This window comes from Chenopodium album, chromosome 7 (assembly GCF_948465745.1).
Source record: "Chenopodium album chromosome 7, dcCheAlbu1.1, whole genome shotgun sequence".
Classification (NCBI taxonomy): Eukaryota; Viridiplantae; Streptophyta; class Magnoliopsida; order Caryophyllales; family Amaranthaceae; genus Chenopodium; species Chenopodium album.
Genome location: NC_137840.1, coordinates 712,988 through 733,951, shown reverse-complemented (window position 1 = coordinate 733,951; position 20,964 = coordinate 712,988). Strand labels below are relative to the sequence as shown.

The following is a 20,964-nucleotide window of genomic DNA, read 5'->3' as shown; positions in this document are numbered from 1 at the left end:
ATATTATGTGCAACAAATGTTTTTTTGTTCTCTTTTTAAGTAGTCATTTATCTTTCTCTCCTCTTCACATGCATTATTAGCTTTCTCTCCATTCAACACTGAACAATCAAACAAATTTTACCCAAAAAACCATGCAAAGTCATTTGTTGCACAAAATATGAAACAGATGTAGTACTTTTTATTTAAGTTGCCTTAACCAAATTGAATTTTTTTGTAAGTTGTTATTTAGTAGCACAATGCCAAAAGAAAATTCCGAACAATGTAATAATACATGATACCCTTGTCCAAATCTTGGCATAGCAAGGCTACCAACACTCATCACACAAAAGCACCGTAATTAAGAGAGGGATAATACAAAAAAGTTAGCCTTAATAACGCCATCTTAGCCCACCTCCGCTTGTAGCAACACTTATCACAAAAAAGCACATAAGAGACTGTTTATACAAAAAAAGTTATCCTAGCAACACCATCTTAGGCTTCTTAGCCCACCTCCCCTTTCCCTGATGAGTTTCCTAGTAACACCGTCTTAGGCTTCTTAGGCCAACTCCCCTTTCCCTGATGAGTTTCAAACCTAGGTTTCCCCTGAGCTTGAGCATTGTAACAATGACTAGGACAAGTGATGCTGCTGAATATTTTGGCGATTCGTTAAAAGAATGCCCAAAAGCCACTTGTACCACTGCTACATCGAATTCAGTGGCAGTATGGCACATTAGATACAAAGCTGCAACTTGACGAGTAAGACTCCAAAATGGAGTTAACCTTCTTTCATATTTTGAAATTGGGCTTCCAACATTATACATGTATAAATGTATAATATAATAGATGCTATACTATAAATAAAATGAGTAGAGGCTATATATGCACAAGACATGGATGATAGTCTGGTTCCTAAGACTAGATGCACGGCTGTAAATGAACACCAGAGATTCTATACAACCCAGATTGGCTGGGAGCAAAGGGGAGGGAGGGACTTAAACTACAGAAGAATCATATGTTGATTCTAACATGGACATGTATGTTTTGTACAGGATGGTTTATTTTTACAGGGCCACTGGATACCTTTCCAGCAACTTAAATGCAGTATGTGGTCAGCTTGTTGAGGACTGCACTGACCACGATGAAAGGTTTAAAGATGCATCAAATATACAGGAAGAGCAAACCGTTGTCTCCCATAATTCTTCTCCGCTGTATTGCGAATTAGAAATCTGACTTTTCTGGTGAGCATGACTATGTAAGACCTGCAAAATTGGAAGTATAGTATTGATAAGAACCAACAGCCCAAAAATATCATATATGAGCATACATCTTTGCCATATTATAATAATCTGAAGAGAAAGCAAACGCAGCTCAGAAACAAAAATAAAAAAGGGAGGGGGGGGGGGGGGGGACCTTTTAAGGGTCTTTACATCCCATGATAAATTTTGATAATAACACCTTGATTTAAACAGGATGCGAAGGTCTGTGAGTTGAGAATCTCCAGGCATCAAGATTGAGGAAAAATCACACGACCCATATGCACTCTTGCACAAAAGCTTAGTTTTACCAGTTTAACTACGTACTTTTACTTTATTTTATGCAAAAATGCTCTGTTGCTGCTACCTCCCCCCACCCCCCCCCCCCCCCTTCTCTTCTTTTCTAAAGAAGATATAAAATACGAGGTAATAAAGGAGCAGCCAAGCAGAAGCATGAGATAAACAGAGTAAGAGGAGCAAACAAAGAAGAAAAAAAGGATGAAATAGGAGTATGCTTCACAGATGTGCCTCATGCAACTCAGCTGCCCAGGAAAGGCATACTATTTAGAGGAAAGCTAAGTTGAATGCATAGGGAGAGAAAAAGGTGTACCTCTAGAATGCATAAAGATAAGGCTAGATCTGAAGCCTGCAAATCAAGTAGCAGAACTGCAGTTCTCGCTGCAAGCTAAGGATAGCTGCAGACGCAACAAAGCAAATTTAGTCAATATATGTATATGATTTAAAATATCCAAGATGCCAAGCATATATATAAGACCACAATTCTCGCCTGAATCAGTCTTCTCACCCAGTTGCTTGGTCAGAACCACTACTTTGAATGAACTGAGGAGAATGACTAGGGACCATAAATTGAGGTTGTCCAGGAACTGGGGAAACTACACCTGAAAAGAGAATCCACCTGAACAGTTAATGATTCTCAAAGATAAAAACAATCCCTTTTACTCTGTGCACAAGATAAAAAGAAGACCTTTTCAAATTAAAAATTGATTTAGCATTGGCCGGATATTTATAATCATGATACCAACAGCTAAGTTTATAATGTTCTTTGTCTCCATTTTCCAACTAACAAGTTACAAGACAAACACAAGTTTATCATAGAAATACACCTTACACACCTAAGGTGATGAGATATTTCAACCAGCAATAGTAATAAACATATTAACTCTTATGAATTATGAGGGAAAATCAGCCCATGAAACAGAAGGAAAAATCTTATGTACATATTTAACCAACAGAATACTCAAATGTAGACAGAATAGTAACACTAATTATTTTTGCAGTTTTAACCCTTATAGTTATTTTCTTAGCAAGGGCTCAATCCTTAGCAGGCTTTGGTCAACCAAGAATACAAAGTTCAAGCCACAGAACTACATTAAAAAAACTGAAGACTAATTAAGATTCTTTTTTATAATAAATGCGAAATAAGGAAAAGTTTGCAAACATATTTTCAGCACAATTTGCTAGACCCAAACCTGCCAATGACAATGCCTCAGGAATCAGAATCCCATAATCATTCAAACAAGACATTCCAAAAACCAAAAGCATACAGCACTAATACTAACAGTTTGTAAAGCAAATGAAACACGTCTAGTAGAAACAAAGAATTTACTTTTAATGGGGAGAAAATTGCCTGGATGGTACGATGACTGAATGGGAATAGAGGATGTCATAGCATTAACACTAGGACCACCAAATTGCACAACTTGGTGGCTTGGCATGGGATAAGTCTGCACAGGGCTGTAACCACCACCTTGAACTGATTGGGCCAACTGTCCATATGGATACATGGGTGCACCTGGTGTTCCAGGAACACCATACAGCTGAAGGTACTGTTGACCCATATAAGGGTTGTAAAGGCCCTGTAGAAAAAAATCAGAGTAAGGATAAGACAAATCATTGAATAAATTCATTGAAACTTTCATTATGACGCATTTTATAAACCTGATTACCTGTGCATACGCATATTCAGGCCCAAATGGCTGAAACCTGTCCAAGAAATTAAAAAGTTACCAACACACTTTCCTAATGAGAGAGGAGATTGAAAGAACATGGGAAAGCATACATTAGCAAACCTAAGTGTCGCAATCTATAATCTGCGTAAAACAAAAGAAACATACAACAGGTCTACTATACTGCCAAAAAAAAAAGGACTATTTCATCTATCTTTTATGACACTTTTTTTGGTAGGTACATGGCAGGCCACCCTTCTGAAGTCCTACCTCAGGAATGCCATTAGGTAGAAATTGCCAAAGGGAAGGAGAGAATGAGGAGCCAAAACATAAGTAGAATGGACCTAGGAGAAAGGCAAATGCCTTGCCAATCCAACCAACTTCACTCCTCTCTTCTTTTGTGATCAACACTATAAGTAAAACATGCAAAAAAGGCTGCAATGCTGAAAGTAGCCATAGATAGATAAGCAATAACCCACCCATACATATTGTATACATATCCTTGCTGGTAGTTGTATGGAACAGCCTGTTGGTAGCCAACACCTCCCATTGGTGCACGTGGATTTCCAATATAGGGGCTAGGTGATCTTAATCGTCCTATTAGAAGTTTCCATAAGAAAATCAAACAAAGACATAAACAAGAATAGATTAAATAAAATTATATGGTATGTATCACAAAAAGAACATCAAGCATAGCATAGCTATCACATAACATTAAACAAAGACCATATGAGCACAAAAAATATCTAAAAGCTCGCCATGGAAGCAGGAAGATATAAACGCTATTCATTTCGTAAGACTGTTGTCAACCTATCCAATTATTATTCATAAAAGTAGTTTTTAAGATCCCATAACACCTCCACCTACCTATCCAGTTATTATTCATAAAAGTAGTTTTTAAGATCCCATAACACCTCCACCCATGAGTCATACTACAGAAGAAAGTCATTAGGCTCAAACCAAAGCCCCCAAATCAATCCTTAAATGCACACCTCCAAAGCAACTTCAGTTGTTCTCCCCTCCCAAAAACCAAGCCAATTCACCTGCATATGGCACACCGGAAAACAGAGCATAACCAAAATGCCCCATCAAAATAAAAATAAAAACTAACCATAAAGCATCAGAACACCTCTCAATGAAGAGATGACAGCCTATTTTGCAACTTCTTAACAGACAACAAATATTAGGCAACAAATTTCCATCAGGATGCTGCACCAGAAGATTACTAAGAGAGTTGGACAAATCCAAAATAATGCCTGAATTTCATAAGAATCACCACCTTCCAAATGAAGTTGGAAACACAGAAAATTGATGCTTAGAACTAGTGTTTGAAAAAATACTTATGAAAACTATTACCAGAAGTCCATAACAATCAACAAGCAAGCTCTACAATGATATTTCCTCAAAAGTTGATTCCTTCATCCTACATTCCATGTTCCATGATAATAAGAGGCCTTTTGGACTATGAAATGTGAGATCGAATTGTAACTTATGATAAAGAAAGGAAAAAGAGGGCACAAGAATCCTCCCAAATTACCACAGTAGATTAAGGATCCCCACTAAAAATTCAAACAGGAAAACTACAAAAGAATTACTTTGAAACAGACTTCCATGAGCATAGACAGGATAATCCACTACAAGGCGAAGTATCCCAATAACTCATGTTTAGACTAAAATCTAATCCCCTTTAGGTGCCGCAAAGGGACAAATTCCAAAGATGAAGTCTAATGCATTCCAACATCACACTACCAAAACCTAGACCTCTTTCTTCCTTTGGCCAACATACGAAATCTTAAGTTAACACATGATCCCTCTTATACCAATCTACCCCTACCACGCCCCTCACCCCCAAACTGATAAAAATAATAACAAATAAAAGCCCTTATTATCCTAAATTTGTAGCCACAAGAATAAATACATGATACTATAATACACAAAGATAGTAAAAAGTATACATGAAAACAATAGTCAACAAGATCCTTCTAAACCACACAAAAAACCAAGCAACCCTTCACCCATACACTTCTTAGTGAATTTCTCAATTACCAAAGCCCAAAAAGAAAGATACATAGAATTCGCCCCTTAAGGAACCCCAATGTGTTTAAATGACCCACCCATGAGACAAAAGAATGAATACATCACCCTATAAGGCCCAGGAATTAGACTTAATGAGTTTAATGCGGCTTCTAGAGTTGGGCACAAAAGGCTAGAGCAGGTAGGCACATTCGTTAACTAAAGATATAATACAAAACAAAGTGAATTGATCACCAGAATACTCCAAATTTTTATAACCACCCACTAACCTCCTATAGGTCAACAACCACCACCCAATATACTTTTTCTATTTCTCAATACATTCATCATTTTGACTTTCACGCTAGCCAACACATTACTTTGATCATTTACAACTTGAATTACACATTTGAAAAACTATAAATTTGATATTTTGGAAATATACATTGAGATTAACCCAACAACAATTTAAACAATGAATTTATTATCACATCATGTAAAAAAAATGGGAAATAAGTTACTATATAAATATTGTTCAAACACAAAAAGGTGCAATTGAGAAACAAAGGAACAAATTCCTACCTGGCTCCCCCCCCCCCCCTCCTAAAAATATTACAGATACAACATGCCAAAAAAAGTTTCACTAACTACATAAACCATGATAGAAAGGCATCCTAAATTTTGTGGTCTCTAGTGATCCAAAACCATTACACTTTAAAAGCCTATCTATAAACCTGTTAACGTACTGGGTCATAAATCCAATTTCAACATTAACCCCCCCCCCCCCCCCTCCCCCAAAAAAAAAAAAAAAAAAAAAAAAAAAAAAAAAAAAAAAAAACCTCCTAATATATTCTGCCACCTTGTTTGCAACTAAAATTGCTTCCAAAATTTGATAACCCCTAGGCAAACACATTATTGTTCGAAAATGCAAACCAAAAAGAATTTGTTTAAACCTCTGAAATGATTTTTATACACACTAGTCAGCTAACTTATGGGCTGAAAGTCTCTCACATTCTAATACTTTCCTATAGTGATCAACTTACAAGGAAAGAGTTTCAACTTCAATCCTCTTGGCTTCTTTTAAACAAAAAGGCATAATTCTGACACTAAAAAGATAAAGTTTGCCCAAAAGCCCATAATTCATCTAAAAGTTACTTGCTCGTGAAAACTCACTAGCAAGATTCAACAATAAATGGTGTCGATAATCAATATCCTTGTACTTATTTCTACACAATCAGTAGCTATCAGCCTATCAATTATAGGCTAAATGTATAGAAGATCATTTTACACACTTCAAATCTTTTGAAAGCGGGCAACTATCAATCAATCAAAGCCTTAATCCCATAAGTGGAGTCGGCTACATGAACCAAAATTGATTATTCCGTGTAGTCATCCACATGAATCTTCCTCCTCCATCCCTTACGATCCAATGCTTCATCCTCATGAATCTTCCTCCTCTATCCCTTACGATCCAATGCTTCATCCTCATGCAAATACATATACTTCATATCCTTTCTAACTCCGTCCAACTAAATCATTTTCGGTCTCCCTCTCCCTCGTTTAACCCTTCCATGGTCCAACTCCTCCACTCTTCGAAAGCGGGCAACTATCAAGTGCAAAAAAGGTTCACCCAAGTTTCAATACAATTCTTGGCCCTAAAAGCTCAAAACACCCAAAAACGCCAGAGTGACAATGAAGACATTTCATGCTTTAAAATTACTAGAATTCATTGTAAATCATTTTTTGGGAAAAACGTGTACCTCACACAGATTATTTATTTGCCACCCAAAAAGGAACCCTAAAACATGATGCCACCCTTTTCTCTCTTTTGACTCTATGTCAGCAATTCCACATATGTCTTAGCTACTAAGCTAATTCTGGAGAATGTCAAAGTCTCAGCAATCGATCAAATGAAAAAGATAGTCTCACCGGAAGAGGTTCAATGCAATTGCATGTCAAGCTTGAGCTAGAGAGGGAGAAAGACTGAAAAAGCGAGGGGGGTTGCTTTGTGGGTCGACCAAAAAAATGAACTACATGTCATTCTGGAAAAGATGGAGGTTATGGAAATGCGCATGTTAAGATAGATGTGCGGGAACACTCTAAGAGATAGAATGAGATATGAGGTTATTCACAAGAAAGTGGGTGTGGCAGGCACTGCAGATAAACTAAGGGAAAATCGCCAGCATTGGTGTGGGCATGTAAGACGGAGACCCGAGAGTGCACCGGTACGAAGAGCGGAAGAGTGAGACCATGGAGGGGTTAAACGAGGGAAAAGGAGATTGAAAATGACTTGTTAGAAGGAGTTAGGAAGGATATGAAGCATATGGATTTGCACGAGAATGAGGCATTTGATTGTAAGGGATGGAGAAGGAAGATTTTTGTAGATAACTATACGGAATAATCACTTTTGGTTCACAAAGCTAACCCCACTTATGAGATCAAGGCTGTGATGAATCAGTCACAAAATAAAGTAGGATATGATCAATGAAAGAGATTGTAAGTAAAGGACAAATTCTTCTTGAAATTTCACACCAAATATCAATTAATTCTAAACGAACTTATTATTTTTACTTATCTGTTACCTACTCTTCTAAGACTTTTGTTTCCGTTCTATTTCCATTAATCTCTTTGTTCCCATTTTCAATCTCTGATGTATCTACACAACTGATAATTGCCAACAAAACAAGCTACCAGTATACCATGCCAATGCTACAGTGCTGTAATAGCAAGTAAAGTGTGGTCTACTGTTCTAACACGAGCATTATATAAAAAGGGAATTTTACAACACTTATCGGCTCAAAGAAAAATAATACTTATTTGTATGTAAAGTAAAGATATAGAAATCCTACCAATATGAAGGGAGGGTGTTATAAATCTAGAATATTAAGCAGATATTATATAATCGATCACTCAATCTTCCTTTTCAAAACCTTGAGCACTATTTTAATGAAGGCCAACAAACTTAGCTAGCCCGCTATTCATAGTGATCTGACAACAGCGAAGCAAAACTAGGCAATGGGTTTTACATATAACTATACTCTAGCACAATTTCACAACTATCACATAATTTTCAACTCAGCTAAACAAGGACAAAACAAGTTGTCAAGTATAATAAAGTCAGTCCCCGGATAATCAAAGCAACCAGTTTCTAGTTTTCTACACTAACAACAGCTGCACTCACCTGTCCACCCAACTCTATCTCTTTTCTTGCTAGTTGATGCTGGTTCAATATGCAAACGATTAAACAATGAAGGCCGCGAGGGAAAAAAAAATTACTCACAGCTCAATCACCACCCAACACAATATATATTTCTATCAAATATGGATACCACCAACAGAAAACTCTCACGGCTCATATAAGCTCAAAACCCGAAAAACCCCCATGCCAAGTAAAATTCAATAGATAGGAGTAAGTTTATTGGAACATAAACCATAGTGCTGAAGCAGAGAGAAGCAAATGAAATGCTTTGTAAAAGCAACACAAGATATACTACAAAACATGCAGAAATAAGCAAAAATACCAAATGAAAGAGCAGGTCGAGGTCGTCCCAGTGAAGCTAAATTACAATTGGCACGCCGCCCATCAATTATAGGCGTTGGGTCTGCACAAGCTCTCCTTGCAGATTCCGGGTCCCGAAAAGTCACCTATACCCTCCATAGGAAGCACACAAAACACAACCACAGTCACTTCACAATCATACTCTTTTATCATGAAATTTTACATACAAAGATACATACTGGCCAATTTAAGTCTTAATTTTACTCCGACCTTCCCACTTTAATCGGCCACATTTGATCATAACACAAAAATACAGAAAAATAGAGAAATACTCACAAAACCATAACCCTTGGAACGACCAGTATTCTTATCAGTGATAACAACAGCTTCAAGAATCTCCCCAAAATGCTCGAAATACCGACGCATCGTCTCGCTCTGAGTCTCCCAAGCAAGACCTCCTACAAACACCTTCGTGTATGTGGTATCTCCGAACTGTGAACTCAAATATGGAAAACCCGAACCCGAGCTCGACCCCGATCCGGGTCGACCCGGAATCGGCTGATATGCCATCAATTGTTTTTTGTAATTGATTGATTGTTGATCAACAGAATAATTTCACCCAGATGATATAATTATTCAAAAAAAAAAATTAAAAAGGAGAGAGAGAGATTAAAGGCTCAAAAATTAGAAATAAGAAGAAACAAAACCCTAGAAAAACCCTAGAAATCCCCGGAAGAAAGGGGAGAAATTATCCAATCAAAGCAGAAGGTGGGTATTAAGGGGATGAATCAAAATTATGTTTTTTTTTTTTTGAAGAAAAAGCAGATTACTTTTAATAATTAGAGGAGACAGAAAAGGGGAAATTTTGAATTATTAAAGAGAGAAAAAGAATACTTGTTAACAAGAGATGGGACAGGGGAGAAAGAAGAAAAAAGCAAACCCTAAAAATGGAGTCAAACAAAGTCAAAAGAGAGAGAAAGTTTACAGGAAGAAGAAGAAGAAAATGATTTGAAATATATTTACAAAGAAATTGAGGATATAAACAAGAGAAGAGGAAGAGGAAGAGGAAGAGGAGAGAGAGTGTTGAGGAATTATGAAAATGGTAGAAATGGAGAAGATGGAAGGAGAAGTGGGACCCTTACTCGCAACTTCCAGGTTGTTTGTTTTTTTTTTTACCGGGAAAATTTGGTGTTATTGTGGCGGGCAAATTGAACCCCAGGTAGTTAGATCACTAGCTTTTTGAGCTGGGTATGGATCGGGCTGGCACGAGTTTTGGTAAAAAAGTATGAATACTCCTTCTATTTTGGAATAATTTAAATATTTTTTAGCATGTAGTTGAAGAAAAAAAATATATATGATGGTGATCATAAATTCAGTTGTTAAATGTAAAGTTAATGAATTTGTTTTATATTGTTAATTCGTTATCAAAGGAGAGTATGATTTAACAATGAGGTTCGTTATTTTTACCATTCACAAATAAAAAAACAAAAATAGTATGATCAAGAGAGTTTGCTAACGAGACACAAACTAACACGACATAACACATGAATCTCATGTATAGATTTCGTTTACAAATATTAGACTATGCTTTGGCATGTACTCCCTCTGTTCTTATTTTTTGTCTCATTGGAAATAATTGGTTCAAACTTCAAAAACTTGACCCTAAAACCTCTTGTTTTATTCGTCTCATTAAAAAAAATTAATATCAAATTTTAATGATTTTTACGTGTATAGAAATAAAACTAAATACTTTGTAAAAACGCATTTTAGAGACCGTCAAAAGTCTAAAGATAGAGGGAGTAATATTTATTTCATGACCTTAAGCATGAACACGAAAATCGACGTTATATAGCCGGATCCATGCCCAATTCTAGTTGTAGTTGTCTTGTTGTGTCTAATAAAATAAAATAAGCAAGTACGCCAAAATGGAATTAAATAATTTGATTAATAAAAGTGGAGAGAGAGATAGAATGAGATTGATGGTGATGATGTGATGTGTGACGGCAGACACTTAGCCACTAAGAATAGCGAAATTCGTCCGCTTGTTGAGTTTGTGATTATCAATTTTCATCCAAATTCCCATATTCCGTCTACTCCAACTATCCGCTACTATTTCTATATTTGCCCCTTTTTTGTCTACTACGAGAGTATTGGACTAATGGTCAAGGATTGTATTCGGTTATTTCCGTATTTAGTACACCACAATTGATCCGAAACTAATCTGAAAAATATCCTATTTATTTTCGGGTGGACATAATAGTAACATGACTCACACTTTAAAATTAATCTGATCCGATTTAATCTGATCAAACTTGATTCAAACATTCGAATTGACACTTCTATATGCTACTCCACTAATGTATTTTTCCCTCTAAGTTTGAGTTGGTTTATATGGATTACTCTATTTATTTGAAAATAAATGTCCCACCTTAATTAATATATGTAACAACATAAAATATGACTAATAATATACAAAGTTATGAGTCAAAGCACATTATGTAAAATAGTGCAAAAGTTGAATTGAGACATTTATTTTTAAATAAAGGGGAGTATTTAAGTAAGAAATTTTTTGGATGAAACATGTCATATATGAGGAAATTTAAATATAGATCAAGCTCGTGTTATTCTAGTTCTAGGGATCAGTTTTTGGTTGATTGAAAATTACATTATTGTGTGAATTAAATTTACCTCAATAATATGGGATATCATCTAATTTATTCAAGACGGATCAGAAAAGTTTTAGGTCGGATTATTCTAGGGTCATCTTGTGTAAAAATTAGAATATAATAATAATAATAATAATAATAATAATAATAATAATAATAATAATAATAATAATAATAATAATAATAATAATAATAATAATAATAAATAAATAAAAATAAAAAAAATTAATTAATTAATAAATAAATAAATAATTAGGGTCTTCTAATCTTAGGCATGGTTTGGGTTCAAATGAAATCCAATAATTCATGTCAACTTAATTTCAAATTACTACATTTCAAAGGTAACTTGGAATGGTCAATTTGAATCTTGTTGATTTTGTTAACTATATGAGTAACATGATTTTAAAGTTAAAGAATCAAACTTGACTAAAATAGTGTATTTTTTTCAAGTCTAGAAGCAATGGAAGGAACAGGGATGGTAATCAACAATAAGATTGGTTGGAAATAAGATGCTGTAACCATGAAAATAATAGAGAAATTAGGGCAAAGATACAATACTCAATTGTAGATCTTATATAAGTTGTGACACGTTTTACTGCTGCTCTAGAAGCATATTTCGCCACAACAGGAGTGACGAATGCTCCCCATGGGTAACACAGCTACCTTCCAACTCCGTACCCCAATTGGAAGGTTGGAACTACTTCAAGAGCTACTCAAATCTCTATGGGAATTGGCTATTTGTTTATTCTGTTTAGGGTTTCATAATACTCTGTATTTTTCATATGTAAAATAATGGATAGACACAATGGGTATATATAGGTTATGAACACACTATCCATACTTTGGCCCGAATCATCAAGCTCGCTTGATCAGACATGTGGGGTAAGAAATCCACGCCAAACATAGATCATCAAAACAATCGATTCGTTCGATTTGTGTTACTCCCAACAAGATTGACTAATAACGCAAAAAGATCCAAGCCCCAAAAGAGTTATAAAATTCCGCTCCAAACCATGAAAGGCGTTAGTTGTTTGTAGTACATGATATTTTTACCTTTCCCAACTTTCTTGAGTATATGTATCCCTGGCTCCCTTCAAATTCACAACTACTCTATATAACCTTAGGACAAAAAAAATCCTTCCCTTTTAAGTGTAGAAATTAAGAAAGATGTAGCAATATTCCCAAGTGCTCATCCATTACACCCACTCACATTATCTTCCCAAGTGCTCATCCAAGTAAGCTATGGTTCTAATCATTCTATGAAAAATGTAGCAATATTCAAGATCTTAAATTAAATTTCATCAGTGAATGAGACATTAAAATGACATTACACAATACACATGTATACCCAACTAAAGACTCTAAAGAGGAAATCAACAAAATATATTTTCAGAGGGATGTATTTGGACACAAAAAAATCATGTAAAGATTCTAAAACGTCTTCATTTCATGAACAGAGTGATTCAGTTCACAAGTAGAGATGACAAATAGGACATTTTGCTATGTCCCTATATAGACAACCAATAGTTTGAAGACTAGAAAGCAATTGTTTTCCTGCCATTACATGCCAATGGAATACCTCCAATCTAGAAGTCCCAACTTTTTGTAGCTCTCCACTGAGTCTACTAGAGTTTCCTCCAGTGGTCTGTAACTCCAACCAAGCTTCTGTAATTTCTCCGAACTAACACCGTCCCCATCAGCAACCTCAATCAAGCTGTTGAAATAATGAAGAACATATGGTCAGGGCAGTAAAGTATTTAATCACCAACAGAATTAAAACTCTTCTCATCAACCTAGCTTTGGTAACTATACACTAAATCTCAATTTTGACAAACTATGATCCAAGCCAACGAACTTTGACCTTCTAAAGTCAAATGGGGCCTATAATATTTAATTTAAGGTAGAATTGGCACTTTGAGAGCATAGCATGTTCATCATACTACACTTAAAAGTAGAAGGCAACAAATTTGCTACAATTCAGAAGTAGTGTTCATCCCAAGTACCAAATACAAATTAAAGAGAGTACCTTATGGGAAGTAATAAATGAAAAGAGAAGGCAAGAAATTTACGTTTTTGGATAATTATAGTGAGGATAAATGCTTGTCAGCTTGTCCACCAGTTCCTTCACTCTAATTTGATGTGATGTGCAAATATATCTTCCTTCTGCCTCAGGCTTCTCAAAGACCATAAGCAGGGCAGCGGTCAGGTCACGCACATCTACTATCATCCGAAGCTTGTTTTCTGTTGACTCGTATCCTTCTGCCCTCTCAACAAAAGTAGACATGTTTAGACTTTCTCATAACAAGGGAAACAAAACGGAGTCTAAAACATTGGTATTGTAACACAGCCAGCAGTACTACGTAAAAACATAAAATAAGCCAGGAATATAGCAACCCCTTGGGACTTGGCTCCATTGCTATATTAATTCATGCCTTATATCTATGTAGGCCAAACAAGAGGTATTTGATTCCCTTATTCCAGAGCATTCATGTATCGCCTCGTCTGAGATGGATACGGAACACACATGAATTATATCCTTAAAAATTCTGCTTGAGTAGGCTACACCACTACACCAGCAACTTATCATTTAGAAAGACTTGTGACACACTGGATCAAGAAATTTTTCTGCTAGTCTGTTTGATGTGTCACAACTCTGATGAATTGCTATGTGGGTAAAAGTGCATGGAAGGTAGTCAAACTATACATCCTAATTTTATTTTATTTTCAGATACATATCCTGAACTGCATACGTAATACTTCGTATAATTTAAGCATTTCAGCCACAAGAGGATTTAGTTAGTAATGATTTCTACAAGACACAGAGATTTCACATGAAGCTCCAAAAGAATTTCATTATGAGACCTAGATTTAAATACCTTCAGCTCTATAGCATATCACAGGAGAGAGATGCAAAAACCAAGATTAGATTAGTTGCTGGATACTACTGCTATTTTTTAAGAGTATATGCTTCAACCCTAAGACTGTTATTTTCATGACTTCAAATACTCAAGATACTTATGTCAAGCAATACTGTAACACACCAAAAATTTGTGGACCAAAAGCAAGATACTGTCAGAAATCTATGTGAGGAAGCTCAGCCGTGAAATAATATGGGTTTTACCTGCTGTGTTATTCCCCTCAGATTAAAGGAAAAGGAATACTATTAGCTCTATGAATACCAATATGTTCACAAATTAATTTTGAGTTGGTATATAAAGAATACAAACAAGACAAATAATTGCAGCACTTTCACCAGTTGCCTCAAGATTCAATAAAAAGAAGCTGATAAATTCATGAAGGTAGAAGCAGAATTGCAAATAACAGTTGGCAAACTGAGACAAAGATTACCTTTAAGAAGCTTAATGAGCACCAAGCTGCTTGCATTGGCATTTGATTGCATCATAGGACCCAAAACAAGGGTCGGACAAACTGATACAACATTAAGGCCACTTCTTTTAGAGTATTCAAAAGCTTCATTTTCAGCTTCTGTTTTAGAAGCGCAGTACCAGTTCTGCAAAAGCAACAATAGGTGGTCAAGAGATAATGAGAAGCTGTTAAATCATAGCAAGCGACATAAAAGTTAAAACACTGCAATGAAAGATATATAATTTCAAATTGTCCATACATACATCAGTTCTTTTGCAAAATTCAACATCAGACCAACAATTTTCATCCTTGACTTGATCAGACTGCCAATCCGGGTTCATGAGAACAGCAGCAACAGATGATACATAGACAACTCGCTTTACTTTTTCTTCTGAAGATGCTTTGAGCACATTCAGTGTGCCCTTCACTGCAGGTTCCATCAACTGGACCTGTATGTTCATACACCAACAAAAAGCTAAAAAAGGCAGAAATATGGTGTGAACGAAGCATATATGTTGTGTTATGAAAAGAATCAAGATAACGAGCTGATAGCATTACGTTTTCTTACAGTAGCATCATCTATAAGGATTAGAACGCAGCCAGAAATACTCATAGAGTCATAGACAAAATACAGTTAGCTGTAATAATTTTGACTTCCCATACATCAGCAAAAAATATAGTCTATAAGACTGATTAGAAGCTGCTTAATTTAGTAATTAGTACTAGCAATTTGATGAGACAGTAAAGAGTAGCTGCATTGATAATACTCATCAGAGCATGGTATGGTAAATTAGTAGTAGATTGCTGTATTCCCAAAATAGGAAAAATCTGTCATTGCAAAAGTATTGCAAACATTAGTCCTCATATTGATTGGAGTTTAGTTTCATTGGAATACGTTGATGTTGTCATAATGTCTAATTGTTAACTTGGTAGAGTCATTTTTGGTAATGATCTAATTTGACATGGGACAAGTTTGCCAGAAAAAAATAATGATCCAAACATCGATTGGTCGATAACTGAGCACTTGCCAATCATCGGTAATAATCATCACATAACTGTCACTGACTAAGTGAAGGAACGCGTCACTTGGTCTTCAGCTGAGTATCATGATAACCAATCATCACATCACCTAGCCAAGCCTCACACTACTTCATTAGCATCGCATCGCTTCGCAAGCATTGTGTTGCTTCACCAAGCAATGCACCGCCTAAGTAACGACCCACACACAACCTAGCGTAACTCAACCAAGACGTCATTCCATCAATGCTAGCCACTCCAAGCCAACAAACCGTAAAGCCTGCTAAATATCAAGCCAATCCTTGTGCCAAGGAGGTGTTGCTCATGGTCAGCCCTCAATAGTAGGAACCCACCCCCTATGAACCTTATTTTTGACGTCAGATAATGGGGCCGTTGGCCCCATTTAAGGGATCCAATGCCCAACCAATAGACCTTAGCTTAACTTAACATAATGAACCATCCAAATGACTACAACAACTAAGTAACCACACCACAATGCTACAATGCTATTTACATAGAATTACCTCTCCTAACGTTGAGGTAAGATGTCTATGTGCCTTTGACCAAGGCATTCTATGCCGTGTATGGCTTCTTAGGAGTCGCATAAACCACCCTCACTTAAAGAGCCTACAAGTAATCTTCAATTTGAGCATTGAATTGTCTCCGATCCCAACAAATTGAACAAAGCAACCTATAACGACCAATAAACCTTGTTTTTTGATCGCTAATGCTGTCTTTGGGATGTATGCCCAAAACCACCTATGTAACTAGATATGGTTGTCATGAACTTCTTGTAATGTCGTTTGTGCCAACCAATGCCTGGGATACATTATGCAATTTAATGAATGATGTGCTTTATGAGTATCTTGATAGTTCTTGTGTCATCTACCTAAATTCCATTGTATACTGGGGTAATTTGGAGGATCATGTCAAACATCTTTAATTAGTATTCCAACTATTATGAAAGTATGAGTTTTATGTTAAAAAGGAAAAATGTGAGTTTGCAAAAACGGGGATAATGTTCCTTGGTCACAAAATTAGTACAGGTAGAGTTCAGAGGTGAAGGCTATTTTGTATTGGGAACATCCCAAGTCTGTTCCGGAGTTACAATCATTTATGGACCAAGCCAACTGTTGATGCTTAAAGGTTTTGATGATGAGGAACTTAAACTACAGCAAACTCATTTAATAAAGGTTTTTCAAGTGTTTGTTTAGTTTAGGTGAAATTGATCTTGGAGATGGAAGATGTAACTGAAACTAAGAAGACTTGAAGAAGTTCTTTATTTAAGAAGGTTATTCGAAACAGAAGAAGTGTTCCCTCACAGGAACGTTCCTTCACGGGAACGTTCCTTCACGGGAACATGAAGATGGTTGGCTAAGATCTTTGGAGGAGCTTAGTAAGCGTGGAGCTCAAGTAAACCTACCGGTACAGGAGCATAGCGCAGCAATGACTTAGTTAAGATTTTATCTTCTAGATTCATTGTTAATTATGTTAAGTAGGATATGCATGAAGTCTATTAGAAGCGTGGCAAGTTAGCTTGGCAAATAATTTAAAATCGGAAAAGATAAAAGATAGAACTCGAAAAAAAATTTCTTTAAATGTTTATTTCTTAAAATCAGTTTGTTAAAAAGATATTATGCTTTTTAACTCAATCTTTCTATCTTATTTTTCGGAAAAGATTTTCTTCTAATGATTTACATAAAAACCGTGTATAAAGATAAGTTAAGTTTAACTTATTAATCTTTAAGAAAACCTACTTGCTATACAAGTAATACTTGTATAAATAGTAGAGGACAAAAGGAGTTTAGGTTTTTGTGAGTTTATGCGTGAAGAATTTACAGAGCTTTAATTGTGTAAGTTTGCCAAGCTTATCATCTTGTCATATTAGTTTCGGGTTTCATGCATAGCTTGCCTATCATATACTAGGTGTCTTTACTTGTAATTGGTTTGGGTTATTTGGGTGAGAGTGTTCTTGTTATCATTGCATACAGAGAGAGAGCTTCTGTTGAGAAGTTGAGAAGATTAGTGCTTAGGGAGTACGAGAGAGAGTCTAAGTGTGGGACTTAGACCGGGTAGAATAGAATCCTATTCTGTGGCAAGTTTGTTCAGGAACTTGTGAGTAGAGGTTTGATTATAATAGGTTGTAACTTGGTGTTTGCCCTATTATAGTGAAATTGTTTGTGTTAGAAATCCCTAAGGTAGGGTCGAGGTTTTACTTCTAGTTGGGCACTAGAAGGTTTCCTCGTAAAATCCTGTGTGCATTGCAAGTTCCTATTATATTCTGTTTTATATTGAAAAGTAGTCACTAGGAACTCACCTACAATTCACCCCCCCTCTTGTAGTGTTCGTCTCAACTAACACCAACTATTATCGAAAATACATAAAAGGCTATTCTCAGAAAATGTTGGACACTCACATATCTTTTTAAAAAAGGGCAAACTTGGGTGTGGTCTAATCTGTGCAAAAAAGCTTTCAAGAGTTTGAAATTAACCATCTCATCCAAGAGCTTCCGAAGGGTACACAGAAATAATCAATAAATGAATAGGAAATGCTTGCTGTTCATTGCCTTCGTACATGGCGTCACTATTTGCTAGGTACAAAATTCACGATATTGTGTCGCGAGTACTTTCTTTCCATCACAGTGACGGCGTCGCCAAAATGGAGTTCCTAGAGGAATATGATTTTGTTTTGCAACACAAGCCTGGACGAAACAATTGTGTACTAGATGCGTTGAGTAAGAAGACACGGGAAGTTTGTGCTGCCCTTACAAACGTGGAATCTGACTTTACACATGTATGAGATGAATGCAACGACAATCTTGAGTATGTGAAGTTGTGTGAACAAGTGAAGGAAAGTTCTATACGAAGACATTAGTTAGAAATGGTTTAATGTTGGCACAACGCGGACTTTAGTATGGCCAATTAGGCAAATTGCATCAAAAATTGTTGATATTAGTCCATGATGCATTGCCTAGTTGGACACTAGCTTGGCTAATATTGGTGAAATGATGTCTAGTTTAGCTAACGCTATGATGTGTATGTAAATACGTTATATATAGTATATGTGTGAGTAAATAGTCACGTATAAGGCAAGTGACTAGGTTGCGTGGGCTTTAGCTAAAGGACTGGCTAAACGCACCATTACTTGGGCGGGTTGATGTGTTGTGTTAATTGGTGAAGCAACGTGATGCTTGCGAAGCGATGCAATGAGATGGTTGCGAAGTGGAGCGAGTCTTGACAAACTATTGTGATGACTAGTTGTCAAGATGCTCGGCCAAGGTCCCAAGCGATGCGTCCCTTCACATAACCAATTACACTTAAAATGCACAACGGGTGTGAGCGAATGGGCACGGTGGTTTACGATGGTGATCAGTCTATGCAAGGAATGGATAAGGACATAGACTAACTTGGATTATCTATTGTATGTAGTTGCATGAATGCCACATGGCACACATGTATGCTAGGTGTCTGTTCGCACTTGAAGAGGGGGTTGTCCTTCCATGCCTATACATAAAAGACCTTGGGGCTTGTCTAAGGAATCCAGAAGTTGTGTAAACATATTATTCATAATATTAATGAAGTCCCTATTGTGTGTGCATTATTGTGTTTATACTATTAAGGCAACCTACTTGTGTGCCTTCCACCAAGGCACGCAATGTCGCGCATGGCTTCTTAGGGGTCTCACACTAGGCCATTGCAGGTTGATACGAACTTTTACCCTACCCTAAGAAGGTTTAGGTCCTATATTGTAACTTTCTTTGGTGCTACTGGATATGCTTAGTACAAAGTACTACATATATAATGTTGTCTCCCTTTGAGGTTTAAAATCTGAGCTCTCTTAAATTAGCATATTCCTAATTCAAATTGATGTGTATTTGCAGTTTAATGTGTTGTAGATTCCCCTCAGGAATCTATTTTCGTTTTTTTAGTTTACAAAATGCATATATGACCAACAAACTCTAAGCCTCAATATGGGAGAGAGCTGAGAGGCTATAGCCTGCATAAAACAAGATCTGTGCTTAATCTTGTTTAAGAAAGAAAATGGCATTGCTAAAACGTATTGATCGGCGGAAACTTTGTATAGTTATATATATGTACTCGACAAACAACAAAGAGCTTGCACATTTTAAAAAACTCACCCTCCATCATAAGACAAATCAATTAAAAGAGTATACTGTAGATGAATTTCCAACCAAGTTATATGAAAAGCGGAAAAGAGCACTTGCCTGAGGATCAGACACAGAAGCGGAAGGTACAGGACTGGCAACATGGAACACTCCAATACATCCTTTAATGGCAGCAGCAACCGAATCATAATCAAGTAAATCTGCCTTAAAAAGCTTCAACTTCTCTGATGCTTTGTCCAGCTGTTTCAAATGCTCATATTTGGGATCACCTGCACAACAGTAAGCAACAAATAATAGCCAATAAATATATATATTCCTAGGCTTTTTTTATTTGGTATCTCAATCAATAATCAACTAAACACACTCTTAATTCTTATTGCTGCAAAAGCAACCTATTTAGTACTAACACAACTAACTCCATCCACTTGCACAGAAGAATTAAAAAGTACTACCTCTAATTTTTATTATTTGTAATTTTGGAATATTTTATATTTCACAGATAATACCCAAAAATGCAAATAATAAAAATCGGAGGTAGTAATGGAAATTGAAAATTGTAATGATACAATTAGAACCCAAATTATATTAGAAAGCAAACAAATAAAGAAGGTATAGAATAATAAATTAGCGTATATTCTGTATCAGATAAGACATTAGCAAGGAATTTAGAATCTAATATTCAGATCCATATGATTCCAAAAATCATGAAAAGATTGAAGTGTAAGTTGAACCATTTGACAATTTACATTACAATTCAGCCCTAAAACAATGGTATAGTATAATGAAACCAGGACAATTCTTCTAATTTGTAATAAAATTGAATCATCCGACGAAAATAGTCAGAAAAATTCTAGTACAATTACACAGGATCTGTAATCGAAAAAAAATAAGAATGAATTTAAAAAAATTACATGGATCGGTGCGAACGGTGGCGTGAACAGAGTAACCGGAGGAGAGAAGAAGTTTGATGAGCCAAGAGGCTACGAAACCACTACCGCCTGTAACGCACACTACTGATCGTTGATGTTCATCTTCATTACTTTTCTCCATTTTCTATGAACCAACTCAACTAAACTAA

At 36.0% G+C, this 20,964-nt stretch overlaps 2 protein-coding genes across 6 annotated transcripts; both read right to left on the bottom strand.

Moving 5' to 3' along the window:
• Positions 1–211: 211 nt before the first annotated feature.
• LOC145638755 (putative RNA-binding protein ARP1) lies at positions 212–9,820 on the bottom strand. Of its 5 annotated transcripts, none has more exons than XM_081689761.1 (8): positions 9,048–9,820; positions 8,734–8,857; positions 3,685–3,796; positions 3,200–3,236; positions 2,860–3,109; positions 2,038–2,131; positions 1,843–1,927; positions 212–1,238 (listed from the first exon to the last, which is right to left on the bottom strand). In XM_081689761.1, exons 1-7 carry the CDS (start codon positions 9,279–9,281, stop codon positions 1,918–1,920), a joined length of 861 nt encoding a protein of 286 aa, XP_081545887.1. In that variant the 5' UTR covers positions 9,282–9,820; the 3' UTR covers positions 212–1,238; positions 1,843–1,917. The 5 variants fall into 5 exon arrangements, with proteins under 5 accessions (XP_081545887.1, XP_081545885.1, XP_081545886.1 ...); XM_081689759.1 differs by having other exon boundaries at positions 3,679–3,796; positions 9,048–9,819; XM_081689760.1 differs by having other exon boundaries at positions 2,020–2,131; positions 3,679–3,796; positions 9,048–9,818.
• A 2,930-nt stretch (positions 9,821–12,750) lies between these two features.
• LOC145638754 (cinnamoyl-CoA reductase 1-like) lies at positions 12,751–20,964 on the bottom strand. Its single transcript, XM_081689757.1, has 6 exons — positions 20,798–20,964; positions 19,986–20,155; positions 15,007–15,192; positions 14,726–14,888; positions 13,447–13,636; positions 12,751–13,091 (listed from the first exon to the last, which is right to left on the bottom strand). Exons 1-6 carry the CDS (start codon positions 20,934–20,936, stop codon positions 12,938–12,940), a joined length of 1,002 nt encoding a protein of 333 aa, XP_081545883.1. The 5' UTR covers positions 20,937–20,964; the 3' UTR covers positions 12,751–12,937.

Excerpts from the sequence above, each read along its gene's own strand:
- LOC145638755 (XM_081689759.1), bottom strand. The coding sequence starts at position 9,281 with ATGGCATATCAGCCGATTCCGGGTCGACCCGGATCGGGGTCGAGCTCG. Across the intron at positions 8,858-9,047 it reads GTTCCAAGGGTTATGGTTTT|GTGACTTTTCGGGACCCGGA; the intron begins GTGAGTATTTCT and ends TGGAGGGTATAG. Across the intron at positions 3,237-3,678 it reads TATGTATACAATATGTATGG|GTTTCAGCCATTTGGGCCTG; the intron begins GTGGGTTATTGC and ends TTTCTTGGACAG.
- LOC145638754 (XM_081689757.1), bottom strand. The coding sequence starts at position 20,936 with ATGGAGAAAAGTAATGAAGATGAACATCAACGATCAGTAGTGTGCGTT. Across the intron at positions 14,889-15,006 it reads AATTTTGCAAAAGAACTGAT|AACTGGTACTGCGCTTCTAA; the intron begins GTATGTATGGAC and ends TTGCTTTTGCAG. Across the intron at positions 13,092-13,446 it reads CACTATAATTATCCAAAAAC|CTTGATTGAGGTTGCTGATG; the intron begins GTAAATTTCTTG and ends TTATTTCAACAG.